The sequence below is a fragment of the Caretta caretta genome, chromosome 7 (genome assembly GCF_965140235.1).
Source record: "Caretta caretta isolate rCarCar2 chromosome 7, rCarCar1.hap1, whole genome shotgun sequence".
Taxonomy (NCBI): Eukaryota; Metazoa; Chordata; order Testudines; family Cheloniidae; genus Caretta; species Caretta caretta.
The window spans coordinates 51,476,252-51,493,520 of NC_134212.1; the positions used below are offsets into that span (position 1 = coordinate 51,476,252).

Consider the following 17,269-nt stretch of genomic DNA (forward strand, 5'->3'; position numbering starts at 1 on the left):
GGAAGAGATGGCCAGCCCTCTGTGGAGATAGAGGTGGTTAGGGACTATTTAGAAAAGCTGGACGTGCACAAGTCCATGGGGCCGGACGAGTTGCATCCGAGAGTGCTGAAGGAATTGGCGGCTGTGATTGCAGAGCCATTGGCCATTATCTTTGAAAACTCGTGGCGAACCGGGGAAGTCCCGGATGACTGGAAAAAGGCTAATGTAGTGCCAATCTTTAAAAAAGGGAAGAAGGAGGATCCTGGGAACTACAGGCCAGTCAGCCTCACTTCAGTCCCTGGAAAAATCATGGAGCAGGTCCTCAAAGAATCAATCCTGAAGCACTTGCATGAGAGGAAAGTGATCAGGAACAGCCAGCATGGATTCACCAAGGGAAGGTCATGCCTGACTAATCTAATCGCCTTTTATGATGAGATTACTGGTTCTGTGGATGAAGGGAAAGCAGTGGATGTATTGTTTCTTGACTTTAGCAAAGCTTTTGACACGGTCTCCCACAGTATTCTTGTCAGCAAGTTAAGGAAGTATGGGCTGGATGAATGCACTATAAGGTGGGTAGAAAGCTGGCTAGATTGTCGGGCTCAACGGGTAGTGATCAATGGCTCCATATCTAGTTGGCAGCCGGTATCAAGTGGAGTACCCCAAGGGTCGGTCCTGGGGCCGGTTTTGTTCAATATCTTCATAAATGATCTGGAGGATGGTGTGGATTGCACTCTCAGCAAATTTGCGGATGATACTAAACTGGGAGGAGTGGTAGATACGCTGGAGGGGAGGGATAGGATACAGAAAGACCTAGACAAATTGGAGGATTGGGCCAAAAGAAATCTGATGAGGTTCAATAAGGATAAGTGCAGGGTCCTGCACTTAGGACGGAAGAACCCAATGCACAGCTACAGACTAGGGACCGAATGGCTAGGCAGCAGTTCTGCGGAAAAGGACCTAGGGGTGACAGTGGACGAGAAGCTGGATATGAGTCAGTAGTGTGCCCTTGTTGCCAAGAAGGCCAATGGCATTTTGGGATGTATAAGTAGGGGCATAGCGAGCAGATCGAGGGACGTGATCGTTCCCCTCTATTCGACATTAGTGAGGCCTCATCTGGAGTACTGTGTCCAGTTTTGGGCCCTACACTTCAAGAAGGATGTGGATAAATTGGAGAGAGTCCAGCGAAGGGCAACAAAAATGATTAGGGGACTGGAACACATGAGTTATGAGGAGAGGCTGAGGGAGCTGGGATTGTTTAGCCTGCAGAAGAGAAGAATGAGGGGGGATTTGATAGCTGCTTTCAACTACCTGAAAGGGGGTTCCAAAGAGGATGGCTCTAGACTGTTCTCAATTGTAGCAGATGACAGAACGAGGAGTAATGGTCTCAAGTTGCAGTGGGGGAGGTTTAGATTGGATATTAGGAAAAACTTTTTCACTAAGAGGGTGGTGAAACACTGGAATGCGTTACCTAGGGAGGTGGTAGAATCTCCTTCCTTAGAGGTTTTTAAGGTCAGGCTTGACAGAGCCCTGGCTGGGATGATTTAACTGGGAATTGGTCCTGCTTTGAGCAGGGGGTTGGACTAGATGACCTTCTGGGGTCCCTTCCAACCCTGATATTCTATGATTCTATGATTCCTTTACTATTAAGGCACACCAAATCAGCCCAACAGAGAAGACTTTGGTTTCACCCCACTGGCTAACCACAAGTCACACAAGCAATTTCCTTAGGCACTCCAGTTTCCCAGTATCACCACCAGTGCCACTCATTATGGGGATGAATGGTTATTGTTGCCGGCACCCAGTGCCGAGAGGCTGAACAACAGCTTGAGTTGGTTCGTTACCCGGTGTGCTACACCCAATAATCACAACGGGGTGGAGAAGCAGAAAAGTTTATTTGAAGCTTCAAAAAGGTACAGGGAGATTTGAATCTCAAATCCTGTACAACAGAGCAGGAAGTTACACAGGCTTTTATACATCCTTTTTCCCAGCATACTTATCCAATAGCAAGCTGCTCCAAGTATCCATATAGCCAGCCAATCCAGTTCCCAGCTAGTTCCCTGATTCTCTGTATCATTTGTTAAACTATACATAAAGCTGCTTTATTCAGCATTGTTCTTCCATATCTCCCCTGTTTGGCCTTGCTTAGTTTCAGGCAGTCTGACTCTGCAACATACTGTTGCAGATTCTCAGCATAACTGCTGTGTGTGCCTCCAGGTGGGGGGGCCAAGGACACTTGGGCCTAGCACGCAGAGCTGCTGCGAGTGCCTCCAGGCAGGAGGGGGGGGGGGGGCAAGGACACCGGGGCCTAGTGCGAGGGGGCTTCCTCGACACTCGTGGTCTTCCATCCCCTCGAGTTACCTAGTGGCCATGCCCCAGTGTTCCCAACAACTCCCCCCTTTGAGAACACTCAACAGCCTTGGCTCTGAGTTTTCTCACTTGGGCTACTTATTTCTTTACAATATGACTTTGCATAAGCACTTTGTGATAGCCCTGAAGAGAATGACTTATTAACTTTTGCAAAAGGGCCCTGACACATGATACCGCACAGCATAATACCAGTAATACAAGCAATACAGGAAAGAGAAATTTCAATAGCAGGCTAAATAAACCACCAAGCCAAGACGACAAACCCCAACCTGAAAACAAGGTTTGCAACCAATCGTTCTCTGGGGCAGTATAGGCAACCTGTGCTCCGGCTCGGGCATGGGCCTCAGCCTGTACCACCTTTTCATAGATCTCATAACTGCTATCATTTACATATACACAACATCGGGGCCCGATGAGGGCACAAACCCCTCCTTGGGATGCCAAGAGATAGTCCAAAGCCAGCCTGTTTTGGAGGGAAAACGTCCTGAGCTGCTGTACCTCTTTATTTAATGTTTTTACTGCTGACCCTAAATCACTAACCGAGTCCTCTAACTCTAAGGCCACTTTCTCAAGTACCATCTGCAGCCTTACAGTATAGCGGCCTATACATGCCAGGGCTGGCTCGGTAAACAGTGGCGCTATTCCCAGTAAAGAGCACCCTACCAGCTTCTCGGTTGTGAGGGGATTCTTCATATTGCCCTCCAATGCCTTAGTCAGTCGCCGCAGGGTCTTTTCTCGTGACTCAACAGAGGTGTCTCGGGCATTTCTAATCTTTCCTTTGGGCAGTGTGGCAGTTATGGAAAGATGAGGAACTCCATGAGCTATATAACAGCTACCTGTCCAGTTGGCTGGCAGCACCTTGTAAGCCTTTTGGCCACATACAAAATAGTGACCCTGTAGGGCCCAGTAAGGACTGTTTCTTAAGGGGATTCCTGGGATATTTAAGGCTGCTTTTCCAAACAGGTCATATGCCCCTAGGGGGGCATCCCATTCTTCTGATTGGGTACAAGTGGGGGCATTTCTAATTGTCCCGTTCAAATTACACTCGCCATAGGGACCACTACAAACCCACCATTGGCTTGCTACATTGGAGATATTAACTGGATGGCAAGTTACATTTCCAAACCCCTTTTTTGTGGTAAGATTATTTGTAAGTGTTTCCCTAAAAGGGGAGGAACCATTACACCCACACTGTTGGCCTCCCCTTTTGGTTTTTATCCAATACCCATCAGCCCACTGTGTAATAACACAGGAGCTCTTTCCCACAGGATGCCCATAGGGATCAGATTGGTTTCGGGTAAAACATAACACTCCCTCAGTGAGTACTGCAACTGAATACTCCTGGTCCTGATAGGTGGCTTGCTGTAAAGAGGTCTTGTTCCAGAACGGTGAGTTCGTTCTTTCCTGCTCTTTGGTGGTGGCTAATTCTGCTAGGGTCAAGGGCAGCATGTCAAGGGGCATTCCCGTTTTGGGGGATAGTGGAGTTGGAGCACATACCCAGCAATCAGTCTAGTTTGTTAAATTAGCAACATGGTGCGCAAGCAAAACAAATGAGTTATGCTCCCGATATGCACAGTTTGGAAATACCAATACAAAGAATAACAATGTTACCCAATTAATTATTACCAGAGTCTTCCCAACCCAAGGTCTCCAATACCTGGGTGGGCCCATTTTAGCATTAAGGTGCCCGCTATTTGTGTCTTTTAAACAGTAGCTTTAGCCTGAGATCGTCACGAGATGAGGAGTCAGCAGGTTGGACGGTCCACTGTTCTGCTGACGAGGGGGCAGGTACTGCCTTCAGACGAGAGTGATGGATCCAGTTCTTGTGGCCCTCGATCTTTGCCGCTGTATGGGAGGTCAGCAGGACGGTATAGGGTCCTTTCCACTTTTCCTGGAGAGGCTCGTCTTTCCAGGTGCGAACAAGCACAGAGTCACCGGGCTGTAAGGAGTGAACGGGAGAGTCCAAGGGGAGAGGCTGGGAATCCTTGGTATACCTGTGAAGAGACAAGAGAACAGCAGACAGGGAACACATATACTGTGACAAAAAAACATTACCCAACTCCCATTCCCCTGACAGAACCGGGGTGCCATTCATGGGCCATGCCCTTCCAAACATAATTTCAAAGGGACTGAGCCCTAATCTACCCTTTGGGAGAACGCGGATACGGAGTAGGACGAGGGGCAAAGCATCAGGCCATCGCAGTGAGGCTTCTTGGCACACTTTTGAGAGATGCCGTTTAAGGGTCTGATTGGTACGCTCCACTACACCACTGGCTTGCGGTCTCCAGGGCGTATGGAGTTTCCAGGGGACCTGTAAGGCATGTGAGATGCTTTGAATGATTTTTGACGTGAAGTGTGTCCCGTTGTCAGATTCCATCCACAGGGGGAGTCCAAAGCGAGGAATGAGCTCCTTAACAAACTTGAGGGCCACTGTCCTGGCAGTGCAGTTACGGCATGGGAAGGCTTCTGGCCATCCGCTGAACCGATCCACTATAACAAGGAGATATTTGAACCCTTGGGTCCGGGGAAACTCAGTAAAGTCTATTTGCCACACTTGTCCGGGGCCCGGAGTGGGTTCTAGGGCAGCTGGTGGCACAGGATGTCCCAGTCGGGGGTTATTCTTTTGGCAGACTAAGCAGTCCGCTTGTACCTGGGCAGCCAGGGGTCGGAGTCCGGAAGTGATAAAGTATTTTCCCATTAGCTGGATAAGTGTTTCCCTGCCAGCATGAGTGGTTTGATGTAGTTTCTGCAGCACTGGCCGGATTAGGCCCTTTGGTAAGAGGACCTTCCCTTCTGGGGAATGGAGCCATCCCTTCTTGTCCTGGAGACCGAGTTTGTCAGTTAGCTGTCTCTCCTCCACAGAGTACTGAGGGGTTGGAAGCTCCCCTACTGATGGGATAAGTGCATGCATATGGGCGTTCTCAGCCTGAAGGGATGGCAGGGTGGCAGCATGCTTAGCCTCTCTATCTGCCCAGGCATTACCTCTGGCCACATCTTGATCCTCCCTTTGATGGGCTTTACAGTGTACCACCGCCACTTCCGAGGGGAGTTGTATGGCTTCTAGGAGCCGGAGGATTTGGGGCCCGTACTTGACTGGGGAGCCTTGGGCTGTCAGCATTCCCCTTTGCTTCCATAGGCCAGCATGAGCATGCAGCACACCAAAAGCATACTTTGAATCAGTAAAAATGTTGACCCGCTTTCCTTTTGACAGTTCAAGTGCACGAGTCAGGGCTATTAGTTCGGCAAGCTGGGCAGAGGTCCCAGCAGGCAAACCTTCAGCTTCCACAGTGTCATGGAGGGTCACAACAGCATAACCCGCCCTCCTTTGCCCATCTATTACAGTACTGCTACCATCAGTGTACCACTCATGATCTGCATTTGGGAGAGGTACATCCTTTAAATCCGGACGGCTGGAGTACTGGACATCTATGATCTCTAAACAGTCATGTTTCTGTTCCTCTGTTTCTGGCAAGAGAGTGGCTGGGTTAAGGGAGGGGCAAGGCTGTAGGGTGACTTCAGAGTTCTCTAACAGCTTAGCCTGGTACCGAGCAATCCGAGCCTGGGTGAGCCAAAGCCCTCCCTTTGCATCCAATAAGGCTCGGACCATATGGGGAGTATAGATTTGCATAACCCCTCCCAATGTTAGCTTCTCGGCTTCCTCAAGCAATAGGGCAGTAGCTGCGACCGCCAGTAAACATGCCGGCCAACCCTTTGCAACCTGATCCAATTGCTTAGAAAAATAAGCCACAGGACGCTTCCATGCTCCTAACAGCTGTGTAAGCACTCCTAGGGCCACCCCCCTTCGTTCATGTACATACAACTGAAACGGCTTAGAGAGATCTGGCAGGCCCAGAGCCGGGGCTTCCATCAATTTTCTTTTCAGAATTTTAAATGCCCTGTTAGCCTCTGGGGTCCAATAGAAGGGGTCATGATCTGCTCCTTTTACACAGTCGTACAGGGGTTTAGCCCACAGTCCAAACTCTGGGATCCATATCCTGCAAAAGCCTGCCATACCCAGAAATGCCCTGAGCCGCTTACGGTTACTTGGGGTAGGAACTTGACAGATAGCTTCCTTTCTTTCGCTTGAAAGCTGACGCTCCCCTTGCCTTAGCTGTAACCTGATCCCTCTCCACCTCAGACAACAGGGTTCTCAGGTGGATATTACAATCATCCCAGTCCGGCTTGTGACTACTGAGGCACCCCTCAAAGACTGATATAAACCTGCTTGGGTTGGTGGAAAACTCTCCTGCCTGTGCTTTGAAAGCAGCCAAATCCACAGGATTAAAGGGCACATGAGTATAAACCTGCATAGTTGTGGCAGGACGCCTGTCTGATCCAGACCGGGCGACTTTAGTTTCGGTGATTAAGGGGTATAGGCCAACCATTGGGGACTTACAAGGTGTGGGTGTAGGGGCCGAAGGGGACACCGGCTCTGCCATTACAGTGGGGGTGGGGGTCTGGGGACTAACATTAGCTGCTACGGAACCAGTTGGAGTCAGATTACAGCGCTGTAAAATATCTGGTCGAGTACATAAAGTCAGAAACAAATGCGCATACATATGTTCATTCCATTTCCTTGTTCTCTGACAGAACAGGAGTAACTGAAGGAACGTGTTGTAATTAATTGACCCTCCTGGTGGCCACCACTCCTGGTCCTCTAGTTGATATTGAGGCCAGTCAACTGTACAGAATCGTTTTAATTGGCTCTTAGTCATCGGATCCGCACCAAATACCTTCCAGTTTGCTAGAATGCACTCTAGGGGCGTACACCGTGCCCTAACCTCTGAGCTCTGTCCCTGTCCCTGTCCCATACCTACAGGGTAACTCTGGGCGTCCCCAGGTTCCAACAGAGCATATAATCCGGATTTTAAAAGGTTCCTACCTTATCCAAGGGTCCGGTTCTTCACCGTGGCCTGCAGCTGCTCCTCCCCCACGTCTAAGGGACCGGTTCTTCACCGCCGTCCACAACAGCTTCTCCACTATATGAGTGCGTTGCACCGTTGTGCCCTCTGGGGTCGATCAAATCGCGTCTCCTCCGAGGCCCCCGATGAACTCACCGGTGCGCGCTGGGCGTCGGTTCTCGCCGCAATCCTCGACCTCCAGGAGGGGTCCGGGCAAGGCTAAATTGCAGCCTCGAGCCCACCCAGGGACGCCAAAAGCTGTTGCCGGCACCCAGTGCCGAGAGGCTGAACAACAGCTTGAGTTGGTTCGTTACCCGGTGTGCTACACCCAATAATCACAACGGGGTGGAGAAGCAGAAAAGTTTATTTGAAGCTTCAAAAAGGTACAGGGAGATTTGAATCTCAAATCCTGTACAACAGAGCAGGAAGTTACACAGGCTTTTATACATCCTTTTTCCCAGCATACTTATCCAATAGCAAGCTGCTCCAAGTATCCATATAGCCAGCCAATCCAGTTCCCAGCTAGTTCCCTGATTCTCTGTATCATTTGTTAAACTATACATAAAGCTGCTTTATTCAGCATTGTTCTTCCATATCTCCCCTGTTTGGCCTTGCTTAGTTTCAGGCAGTCTGACTCTGCAACATACTGTTGCAGATTCTCAGCATAACTGCTGTGTGTGCCTCCAGGCGGGGGGGCCAAGGACACTTGGGCCTAGCACGCAGAGCTGCTGCGAGTGCCTCCAGGCAGGAGGGGGGGGGCCAAGGACACCGGGGCGTAGTGCGAGGGGGCTTCCTCGACACTCGTGGTCTTCCATCCCCTCGAGTTACCTAGTGGCCATGCCCCAGTGTTCCCAACAGTTATGAAAACCAATACCCCAGTACAAGAAAAAGGGTTCTCTCAATCCCAAAGGACCAAGCCCCAGATCCAGGTCAATATATAAATCAGATCTTACCCACAAATCACACTGTTACCAATCCTTTAGAATCTAAAATCAAAAGGTTTATTCATAAAAGGAAAAAGATATAGATGAGAGCTAGAATTGGTTAAATGGAATCAATTACATACAGTAATGGCAAAGTTCTTGGTTCAGGCTTGTAGCAGTGGTGAAATAAACTGCGGGCTCAAATCAAGTCTCTGGAGTACGTCCACAGCTGGGATGGGTCATTCAGTCCTTTGTTCAAAACTTCAGTTTGTAGCAAAGTCCCTCAAGAAGCAGGACTGAAGACAAGATGGAGGAGTTTTCAGGGCCTTTTATATCCTCTGCCCTGTGGAAGATCACTGCAGCAAGATGGAACCTGGAGTCACATGGGTAAGCCACATGTCCATGCATGACTTAGTTCTTTACAGGTGGCAGCCATTGCTTACATGCTATCTTGAATGTCCCCAGGAAGACTTCTTATGTGGATTGGAGTCTTCCAAGATCCATTGTCAGTTAAGTGTTTCTTGATTGGGCACTTAATTTGCACATTCTTCTCTCAAGACAGGCTTCCGAGTAGTGTTAGTCTGTATTCGCAAAAAGAAAAGGAGTACTTGTGGCACCTTAGAGACTAACAAATTTATTTGAGCATAAGCTTTCGTGAGCGACAGCTCACTTCGTCGGATCTCTCAAGAAGCTGATCAAATGCTTTACTAAGGCTACTTCAGAATCAAAACACATTTGGGGGAGGGATAGCTCAGTGGTTTGAGCATTGGCCTGCTAAACCCAGTTGTGAGTTCTATCCTTGAGGGGGCCATTTAGGGATCTGGGGCAAAAATTGGGGATTGGTCCTGCTTTGAGCAGGGGGTTGGACTAGATGACCTCCTTAGGTCCCTTCTAACCCTGATATTCTATGATATACAAGTACAGAGCCAATATTCATAGCTTCAACTACCAAACTGATACACAAACACCGATATCATAATTAGCAAATCATAACCTTTCCATAGACACCTTACACGACAGCCTTTATACAATATTTGCTGCAAATATATAACAGTGATTGCAAAATATGGTCACAGGTTATATTAATAACGTCACAAGGAGTCTGGGGCCCTGTGCTGCCATGGGACTGGGTGGTAGGGGAGGGATCTGGGGCCCAGTGCTGCCAGGGGCCCCTTGGCACTGGCCCTGACCCTGACCTGAGAGGGAAGCTAATACCGGGCAGCCCTGGGCCACCTTCGGGGCACTGTGGGGTGTGTAACCAGTGGTTTCCATCGGTCGCCCCACTCCACATCTCAGGGAGTCTCTGGCCTTTGTTAACGCAATCTCCTGTCTCACTATAACTGCACTCCGTCCTGGAGGGCACCAGACTGCTGGGCTAAAGACAGCTGGTAAACTGAGGCAGCTGCTCCTCTGGGACCAGAGGGTCTGTGATTTCGGTGGGGATCATGTTCAAGGCACTTGGGGGTCCATTGTTGACCTGCAGGCATAGGCAGCGCTGGCACGGCCTGGAGGAGTGAACGGCTGACAGGCTGGTGGGGATAGGAAACTGCCACCCGACTGGTGCAGGCAAGACTCCCTAGTGCTGGCTATAAGGTGCTGACAGCCGTGGGTGCTCTGAGAAGCATCACACCCACACACTAGCACCATCAGCACCAGATATTACAGTGGGGGAGGGACAGTGGGAGCTGCATGATGCCAGGTGGTCCCCTCTGCCAGGACACAGTCCATGGGTGCCCCTGTTGCGAGGTACCAGACTTCCCCTTCAGCTGTACACAGCCTCTAGCGCATTGCACCAGGTCCTGGGCTTGGCATTCGGACAGGGTGGGGAGGGGATGGCATGTGTCTTTGCTGAGGGGAAAGTCCTAGCTGTATCCAGACAATGCCCTACCTACACAATCCAGCATCCCTGCTGTTCCTGCACCAGCCCCTGCCCTGGCGGCACTCTGGCATCCCCGCTGCCCACCTACGCCCTGGCAGAGCTCAGGTATCCCCAAGCGGAGCTCTGGTGAGGGTGACCCCACTGCCTGTGGCTCAGGCTGTCTGTGCCTTTAAGAGGCTGAGGGGCGGCAGCTGTTTCTCGACTTGCCGTTTCCTGCTCTCCTTCTTGTGCTGCTTCTCTGGCGCTTGTGTGGGCACCGGCTGGCTGGGTAAGTGCTGCCCCCGCACCCCGCTGGGCCAGGCAGGTTTGCCAGCCTCCCCCTCTGGGCATGAACCCCAGCAGCCGTGTTATCTCCACCTCAGGGCTGGTTCTGGGCTGGAAGCGGTGTCCTGTGGCTGGAGCAGAGGGCTGGGAGGCAGGTTCTGCCCCGGGCCTTAGAGGGGCTGAGCATGGCCTGGTTGTGCCTGGCCCTTGCTTGCCCTCTGCCCATGAGGACAAGACCCAGGCACGGGGTGGGGATGTTTCTGCCCCCATATGTGTGGGTTCCTGGCGTCTGCCCCCTCCTCCTACTGGCATCACTCTGCGGGACCCCTGCCCTGGTGCCCCCAGGGCCTTGCTGGTGTGCTGTGCTCTGGCTAGCTCTGTGCCCTGCAGCCCCCGGGAGGTGATGTGCAGTGGGGTGTGTGGCAGACCCCATCCCATGACAGGCAGGTGTCTAGAGGAGCCCCCTTCCTGCTGCCTGGTGCCCAGCCCCACCTGACCCAGCAGGTATGCCCTCCCTGTGCCTGGGCAGCAGGGTACCAGCTGTTCTGAGGGAGGCCACTGCCTGCTCCAGTGACCTTCATGCCAGCAGCTTCTTGTGCCATGTGCCCAACTTCTGCAGGGGTGGGTTGGTCTTTGCTACCCCACAGCAGGGCAGTGCTGTGCCCATAGCTCCATCAGGCTGCAGCAAGGTTCTGGGATGAGGGTGCTGCCAAGCTAGCCTTGGGGGCTAGGAGGGGATTGGCCTGGCTCCTGGACTCTGGGGTTCCTTAGCTCCGTTCCCTCAGCCACTAAGGCAGTCTTTGCTCCCATCTGTCCCTGTGTGGCAGGTGGGCTTCCTGCATGGCATGGGGCGTGGCATAAGGACCTGTCCAGCAGAGCCATCTGAGGCTGCTGCCCAGGGGTTGGGGAGCTCAGGGAATGCAGCCCACTTCCAGGCCATAGCAGCAGCTCTCCTCCCCGCTCCCATTCCTGGCCTTTCACTTTCATTTTCCTGACAGTCACAGGGCTGGGTCTGCTGGGGATAGAGCTGCCTTTCCCTCCTCATGGCCAAGCCCCTGGCAGCGTTAAACCTCATGGAGCCAGGCCTCTGCCAGGAGATGCTGGAGATGGGGTTGGAGCCCCTGAGCCTGCCAACCTGCAGCAGGGGGCATCCACCGCCTCATGGGTGTTCAAGCATCCTGAGCGCCCGCTGCTCCCATTGCTGCCCTGGTATGTGGCCACTGGGCTGGCCCCTTCTGGCTACAGCCCTGGGTGACATCTGTGATGCTCCTTGGGTGCTCTGCACCATGGCTCTAGCCCAGCTTGGGTGCCAACCTCCTTCCAGGCCCTGCCAATCTTCCCCAATCCCTCCAGCCAGGCTCCTCTGCCCACAGCCCTATGTTAGTTGCCAGCTCTGGGACCCAGAGAGAGGAGCTGCCTACCCACAGCTGGGGGCTAGGCTGGGCCGGAGCTGGACGGCCCTAGGGGGCCCAGGGCAGCCTGGCTGGCTGTGTGGAGCATCCCGCTGCCCTTTGCAGCCAGGAATGGAGCTGGATTGGAGCCACTAGCTCCAGTGGAGGACCAGGAGCAGGGCCCATGAGTCCTGGCTCCCAGCCTGGTTCTTTTCTCATGCAGGGCTGGGCACAGCTGCACCCACCTCACCCATGTCTGCACTGGGCAGAAGCAGCATGAGGCGTTCCAACAGCCTGGGCGAGATCGACGAGGGTCTGTACTCGCGGCAGCTGTGAGTGCTGGGCCTAGAGATCAGTCAGCATGGCAGGGGGCACCTGGGATCAGCCAAGGAGCATGCCAGGTGCAGTGCCCCAGTGTGGGCGTGACAGGGGGAGGGGTCAGGGCCAGTGCGACAGGGCTGTGGTGGGGGCGGGGCCAGGGGCAGTAGTGTGGCGGGGACATGGTGGAGTAGGGGCTGTGCCAGCTGCATGTTCTCTCCCCCACATGCCTACTGTGCTTGCCCCATAGCTACGTGCTGGGCCATGAAGCCATGCAGAGGCTGGCAAAAACCGCTGTGCTGGTGTCAGGGATGAAGGGCCTGGGTGTGGAGATTGCCAAGAACATCATCCTGGCTGGGGTGAAATCCGTCACTGTGCACGACCTGGGCAACGCCCAATGGAGTGACCTCTCCTCGCAGGTACCTGAGGTGGTCGGGGGCAGGGCTTGGGGTCCTTCCTCCCTGGGGGCATGTACCTCCCAGCCTTGACTGGTCTGTTTTCACCCTGCGTTCTGGGGTTGGGATGCTGCCAGGGCCCAAGCATGCCCATCTACTTGCATGGTGCCAACCTATCGGTAGCAGCTGCCTCTCAGGAACTGCTCTGGGACTCAGCTTCTGACGAGAATTGCACCACAACTAGTGACAGGCATTTCTCCATGGTAGCTCTGCCCTGCCTCTGCAATTGGCAGCAGTAGTTACCGGAGTGCTCAGTGATAGCCTCACCTGCTGACTCCCTGCAGCTGTCCCCCAAACCTGACAGAAGCCGCATTAAGCTTGAGTGCTTCCATCAGTCCCGTCCGCAGCGCCTGGTTCTCCCATGTACAGTGGAAAGCCAAGAAGATCCAGCCCTGCACAGGTGTGGGGCTGCAGTTTGGCCCCATTCCCTCCTGGCTCTGCGCTGCCAGCCCACTTTGACCTGGCCACGGACTGGGGTGGGGCCGGCCCAAAGAAGGGGATTTTTAATTACCCATGTGATTATTACTCTCTCTCCTGGTCGGGGTGGGTGCAGGCTGGCTCAGCCCCAGCCCTTGGGTATCATTCAGTTTAACCTCATGATCAGGTTCAACTGCTTAGTTTGGGGATCCTCGCCCCAGCCAGGCTGGGTTTTCCCCTCGGTCCCTGCTTGGGGCGCTCGGCTGTAGCACTGTGCAGCTTAGGGTCAGTTTCTGCCTGGGGATTTCTCTGGCTCTTCAAACAGCCTGGGCTGGGGGAGGGCTGGTGCTGTGCAAAGGAGAGATCTGGTTGTGGGGAGCCCTCTCCCTAAATCTCCTGGCCTCTTCTCTGTAAGGACTCCCCCTGCACCAGCCCCGCTCTCCCGAGTGCTTGCTGAAGGTGTGGGGAGCCGAAGCTGCAGTGCCATGGCCAGCCTGGGCAGCACTGATTCTCAAGGCTGGCTGCTAATGTCCCCTGAAGCAATGGGTGGGTGCCCTGGTGGTACCCAGGCAAGCACTGCGACTGGGGAGGCACGAGGGGGCTGTGTGCCAAGTGGCCAAAGCTCAGCCCATTGGTAAGGAGGCCAGGGGCACCCCTCATGTAGGGCTGTCTCTGCAGTTCTTCCTGTCTGAGAGCGATGTGGGCCGGAACCGAGCAGTGGCCTCCCAGCAGCACCTGGCAGAGCTCAACAGCTACGTGCCTGTGACAGCATACACCAGGGAGCTGTCTGAGAGCTTCCTGGCAGCCTTCCAGGTGAGGAGGGGCCGTGGCTCGGGCACCAACACCTAAGGGCTTGCAGGGGCCTCAAGCAGGCAGGAGCTGGGTCCAGGCTGCCGGTGTGGGGCAGCTGAGAGCTGAGGCTTGGCAGGTGTCACTCAGCTTCTGGAAACAGCCAGCATAACCAGCCCAAGTCCGGGGTGGGGGTGGGGATCTGCAGCAGAGTCCGAGGGTGCTGGGAGCCTGGGTGGGGGGGCGGGGTTTGAGGGCAGTCTGGGGTGGGGTCCCAGCTGAGCTAGGGTTGCCAAGCATCTGTTTTTTGACTGGAAGGCCCGGTTGAAAAGAGACCCTGGTGATTCTGGTTGGCACCACTGATCAGGTCATTAAAAGTGCGGTTGGCGCGGGGCTGGCAGGCTCCCTACCTGGCTCTGCATGGCTCCTGAAAGTGGCCGGCATCTTCAGCTCCTAGGCGCACGGGTGGCCATGGGGACTCCGCACTCTGCCCCCACCCCGAGTGCTGGCTCTGTAGCTCCCATTGGCCAGGAACCATGGGGCAGTGCCTGTGGGCGGAGTCAGTACGCTGTGGCTTCCCCAGCACCTAGGAGCCAAGGGACATGCCAACCGTTTCCGGGAGCTGCCTGAGGTCCATGCTGCCTGGAGCCTGCACCCTGAACCCTCTCCTGCATCCCAACCCCCTGCCCCAGGTCTCAGTGCCCTCCTACACCCCAAACCCCTCATCACCAGCCCCACCTCCAAGCTGGCACCCCTGAGCCGGAGCCCTCACCCCCTCACACACCCCAACCCCCTACCCCAGCCCAGTAAAAGTAAGTGAGGGGTGGGGAAAGCGAGCAACAGAGGGAGGGGGGATGGAGTGAGCAGGAGGTGGGGCGTCAGAGAAGGGGTGGGACAGGAGCAGGGCTTCAGGGAAGGGATGGGCAGCGGGTGGGGCAAGGGTGTTTGGTTTTGTGTGATTCAAATGTTGGCAACCCTAAGCTGAGCCTGAGGGGGTGGGGAGTCTGGGGAGTGATCCCATCTGAGGCCGGGGTGGCAGGGAGACTTGTGGGGGGTCCCAGCTGAGGGCTGGCTGTAGCTTTCTGAGTTCCTAAACAAGCAATTTTGGAACTGCTTCTCCCGGCAAAGAACAATCCAGGTGTTTACATAGAGCCTACACAAACCACCGTGTGATCACCCCCTTGTGGGCCTGCAGCACACTGACCCAGCTGGCTGGCACTGCCCAGCGGCTGGCAGGGGAGTGAAGTTCCCATCTAGCTAATGCCAAAGCCAGTTGAGTGGCTGTGAAGCAGCATAAGGGAGACATGCCGGCCCAGGGGGCATGGCACTGGATTTGGGGGCCTCATCCCAGGCTTCCCAGGGGCACAGCCACCCCCAAGCCAGATCCCCCTTGCACTAACTCTGGGTCTTGGCTCAGGTTGTGGTTCTGAGCAACTCGCCCCTGGAGGAACAGCTCCGTGTCAGCGACATCTGCCATGCCCGCAGCATCCGCTTCATCCTAGCCGACACCAAGGGGCTGGCCGGGTAAGCGTAAGATGCTACCTGCACTGCTGTGACACGTGCACGCAAGATGCTCTGTAGCAGGGGGTGCTGTGGGGTAGGGCAGGAGCCCTGGCTGTAAGGGGAGCCTCTGGCTACTTCAGCCCCAGCCTCTCCCAGCAGGGGCTGCTGTGCAGGGGGTGGGTAGGGACAGTGGCTATGTGAGGAGCCCTCAGCTACTCCAGTCCCAGCCTCTCCCAGCAGGGGATGCTGTGGGGAGGGAGGTGCACTGGTCAGGGGTGATGACCCAGCCCGTTCCTGCTTCTAGGCAGCTGTTCTGTGACTTCGGGGAGAACTTTGTGGTCGACGAACCCTCGGAGGCTGAGCCCGTCTGTGCCTACGTCCAGCACATCTCGCAGGTACAGCCAGGCCAAGCGCCTTTGCTGGGGCCTCCGCCGGGCACCTGGGGAAGCTTGGTCTCCCCCCTCAGAGCCCGAGCCCCCAGCCAGGAGTCACCCGGGCACCACAGAGGGATCCCCGAGAGGCAGGAGTTCATCCCTTGCCCACCCTGGCCAAGCCAGCGCCATGACAAGCTGACCAAGCTGTGATGGGCCCATGCTCAGCTGCTCTCAGGTGAGAGCCCCGGTTTCTGCCAGGGGAACCCCCCAGGCCTTCGCTCTCGGACGAGCTCTGTGCCCAGCATCCCTTCGGAGCTGTGGGATCACGCTCCCTCTGGGCTGTGGGGCACTGTGGGTCCCTGTCCTGGTGACTGGCTCTGCCACTGTTTCCTCAGTGTCTCCATTGTACAAGTCGGCCTCGGCCAGTCCTCAGTGACTGCCGCCCCCTGGCTTAGACCACTGGGTGATGCCCATGCACGCCCACCCCAGGTGATGCCCACACACCTATGAGACTCCCTGGTGACGCCCACATGTCCATGTGTCCCCCCTAGGCAACGTCCACACATCCGTGGCCCACCTCCACCCCTGAGAGCATACAGGCCTTTTCCACCCTGGGGAACAATGCAACATATGGGGAAACTGAGGCACACATGGGCTTCATAAAAATATTACAAAAATTCCCACCTTCTCATCCCCTCCCACTACGTGGGATGCCCCAGGGTCACCCTTCCTCCTGTAATCCGCTTGCCATGTGGCCCAAGTGGGGTTGCTGACCCCTTCTCTCTCCCCAGGGCACTCCTGGGGTGGTGACCTGCAGGGATGGGCAGGGCCACGGCCATGGCTTTGCAGATGGCGACTTTGTGACATTCTCGGATGTGGAGGGCATGAGCCAGCTGAATGGCTGCAAGCCCCGCGCCATCCATGTTCTGGGTGAGCCCCCACTGGCTGGGGCCAGGAGAGCGCAGGGGTGGGGATCCCAGGGCCGGGGAGCATTGGGGGATCCTGTTCTGAGGGCCTGGGGGCAGGAGAGCATTGGGAGGGACCCCACGCTGGGGGCAAAGGGCAGGGCAGCATTTTGGGGACCCTGCTCTGTGGGGAGGCTGCTGCAATGGGGGCTGGGATGTAGTCTTTCACTGAAAGTCACTGAGCCCCACCTCTCCGATGGGGGCAGAGAGGGATGAGGGCTTCCCCGCTGGCTCCCTGCTTTCAGCCCAGCCCTAGGTGGGGGCTGCTGGGCTCCGTCCAACCCACCGTGGGCCCTTGTGAGTCCCCTGGGGCCAGGGCCTGTGCTAGGGCTAGGCTGGCCTTGAGCTCCTGGCTCTGGGTCGGGCCATGGCGAGGGTCCCTGGGCAGGTCTGGGCCAGGCTGATATGGCAGAGACGCCCTTTACCCACAGGCCGTGCCCAGCTGCCACAGGCTTACACAACTGGGGAGGAGGTGTGGGGACTCAGGGCCTCCCTCACCCAGGCACTGCCTTCCCCAGATGAGTTCATGCTGGAGATTGGGGACACGGCCTTCTTTGCCCCGTACCAGCACGGCGGAGTCATCACCCAGGTGAAGGTGCCACAGCTGCACTCCTATGTGAGTATGTCCCCAGCCGGCTGCCCCCCCCCCCCATCAGGGCCCCTCTGCAGTTGGCTGAGCCCCACTACTCTGCATCCCTCCCCCTGGGCCCCCACAACTGGCCCGGCTCCCTGCTCACCCCCCCC

General features: G+C 55.3%; 1 protein-coding gene and 1 long non-coding RNA gene across 8 annotated transcripts in view; one reads left to right on the forward strand and one right to left on the reverse strand.

The window, feature by feature from the left end:
• Positions 1 to 1,852: 1,852 nt before the first annotated feature.
• On the reverse strand, positions 1,853 to 8,098 carry LOC142072756 (uncharacterized). Its single transcript, XR_012669314.1, has 2 exons — positions 7,229 to 8,098; positions 1,853 to 4,340 (listed from the first exon to the last, which is right to left on the reverse strand). It is a non-coding gene; the product is annotated as an uncharacterized LOC142072756 (long non-coding RNA).
• Positions 8,099 to 8,538: 440 nt separating this feature from the next.
• Positions 8,539 to 17,269, forward strand: part of UBA7 (ubiquitin like modifier activating enzyme 7) — a 45,305-nt gene continuing 36,574 nt past the window's right edge. For 5 of the 7 annotated variants that reach the window (XM_048856510.2, XM_075130648.1, XM_075130647.1 and 2 more), the window contains exons 1-8: positions 10,035 to 10,317; positions 11,928 to 12,036; positions 12,273 to 12,441; positions 13,573 to 13,707; positions 15,101 to 15,207; positions 15,491 to 15,581; positions 16,352 to 16,490; positions 17,044 to 17,141. In XM_048856510.2, coding sequence (XP_048712467.2) covers positions 10,050 to 10,317; positions 11,928 to 12,036; positions 12,273 to 12,441; positions 13,573 to 13,707; positions 15,101 to 15,207; positions 15,491 to 15,581; positions 16,352 to 16,490; positions 17,044 to 17,141 — 1,116 coding nt within the window. In that variant the 5' untranslated portion in view covers positions 10,035 to 10,049. Of the gene's footprint in view, positions 8,558 to 10,034; positions 10,318 to 11,927; positions 12,106 to 12,272; positions 12,442 to 13,572; positions 13,708 to 15,100; positions 15,208 to 15,490; positions 15,582 to 16,351; positions 16,491 to 17,043; positions 17,142 to 17,269 lie in introns of those variants that run through there. The other 2 variants (XM_048856508.2, XM_048856513.2) reach the window with 2 other exon arrangements.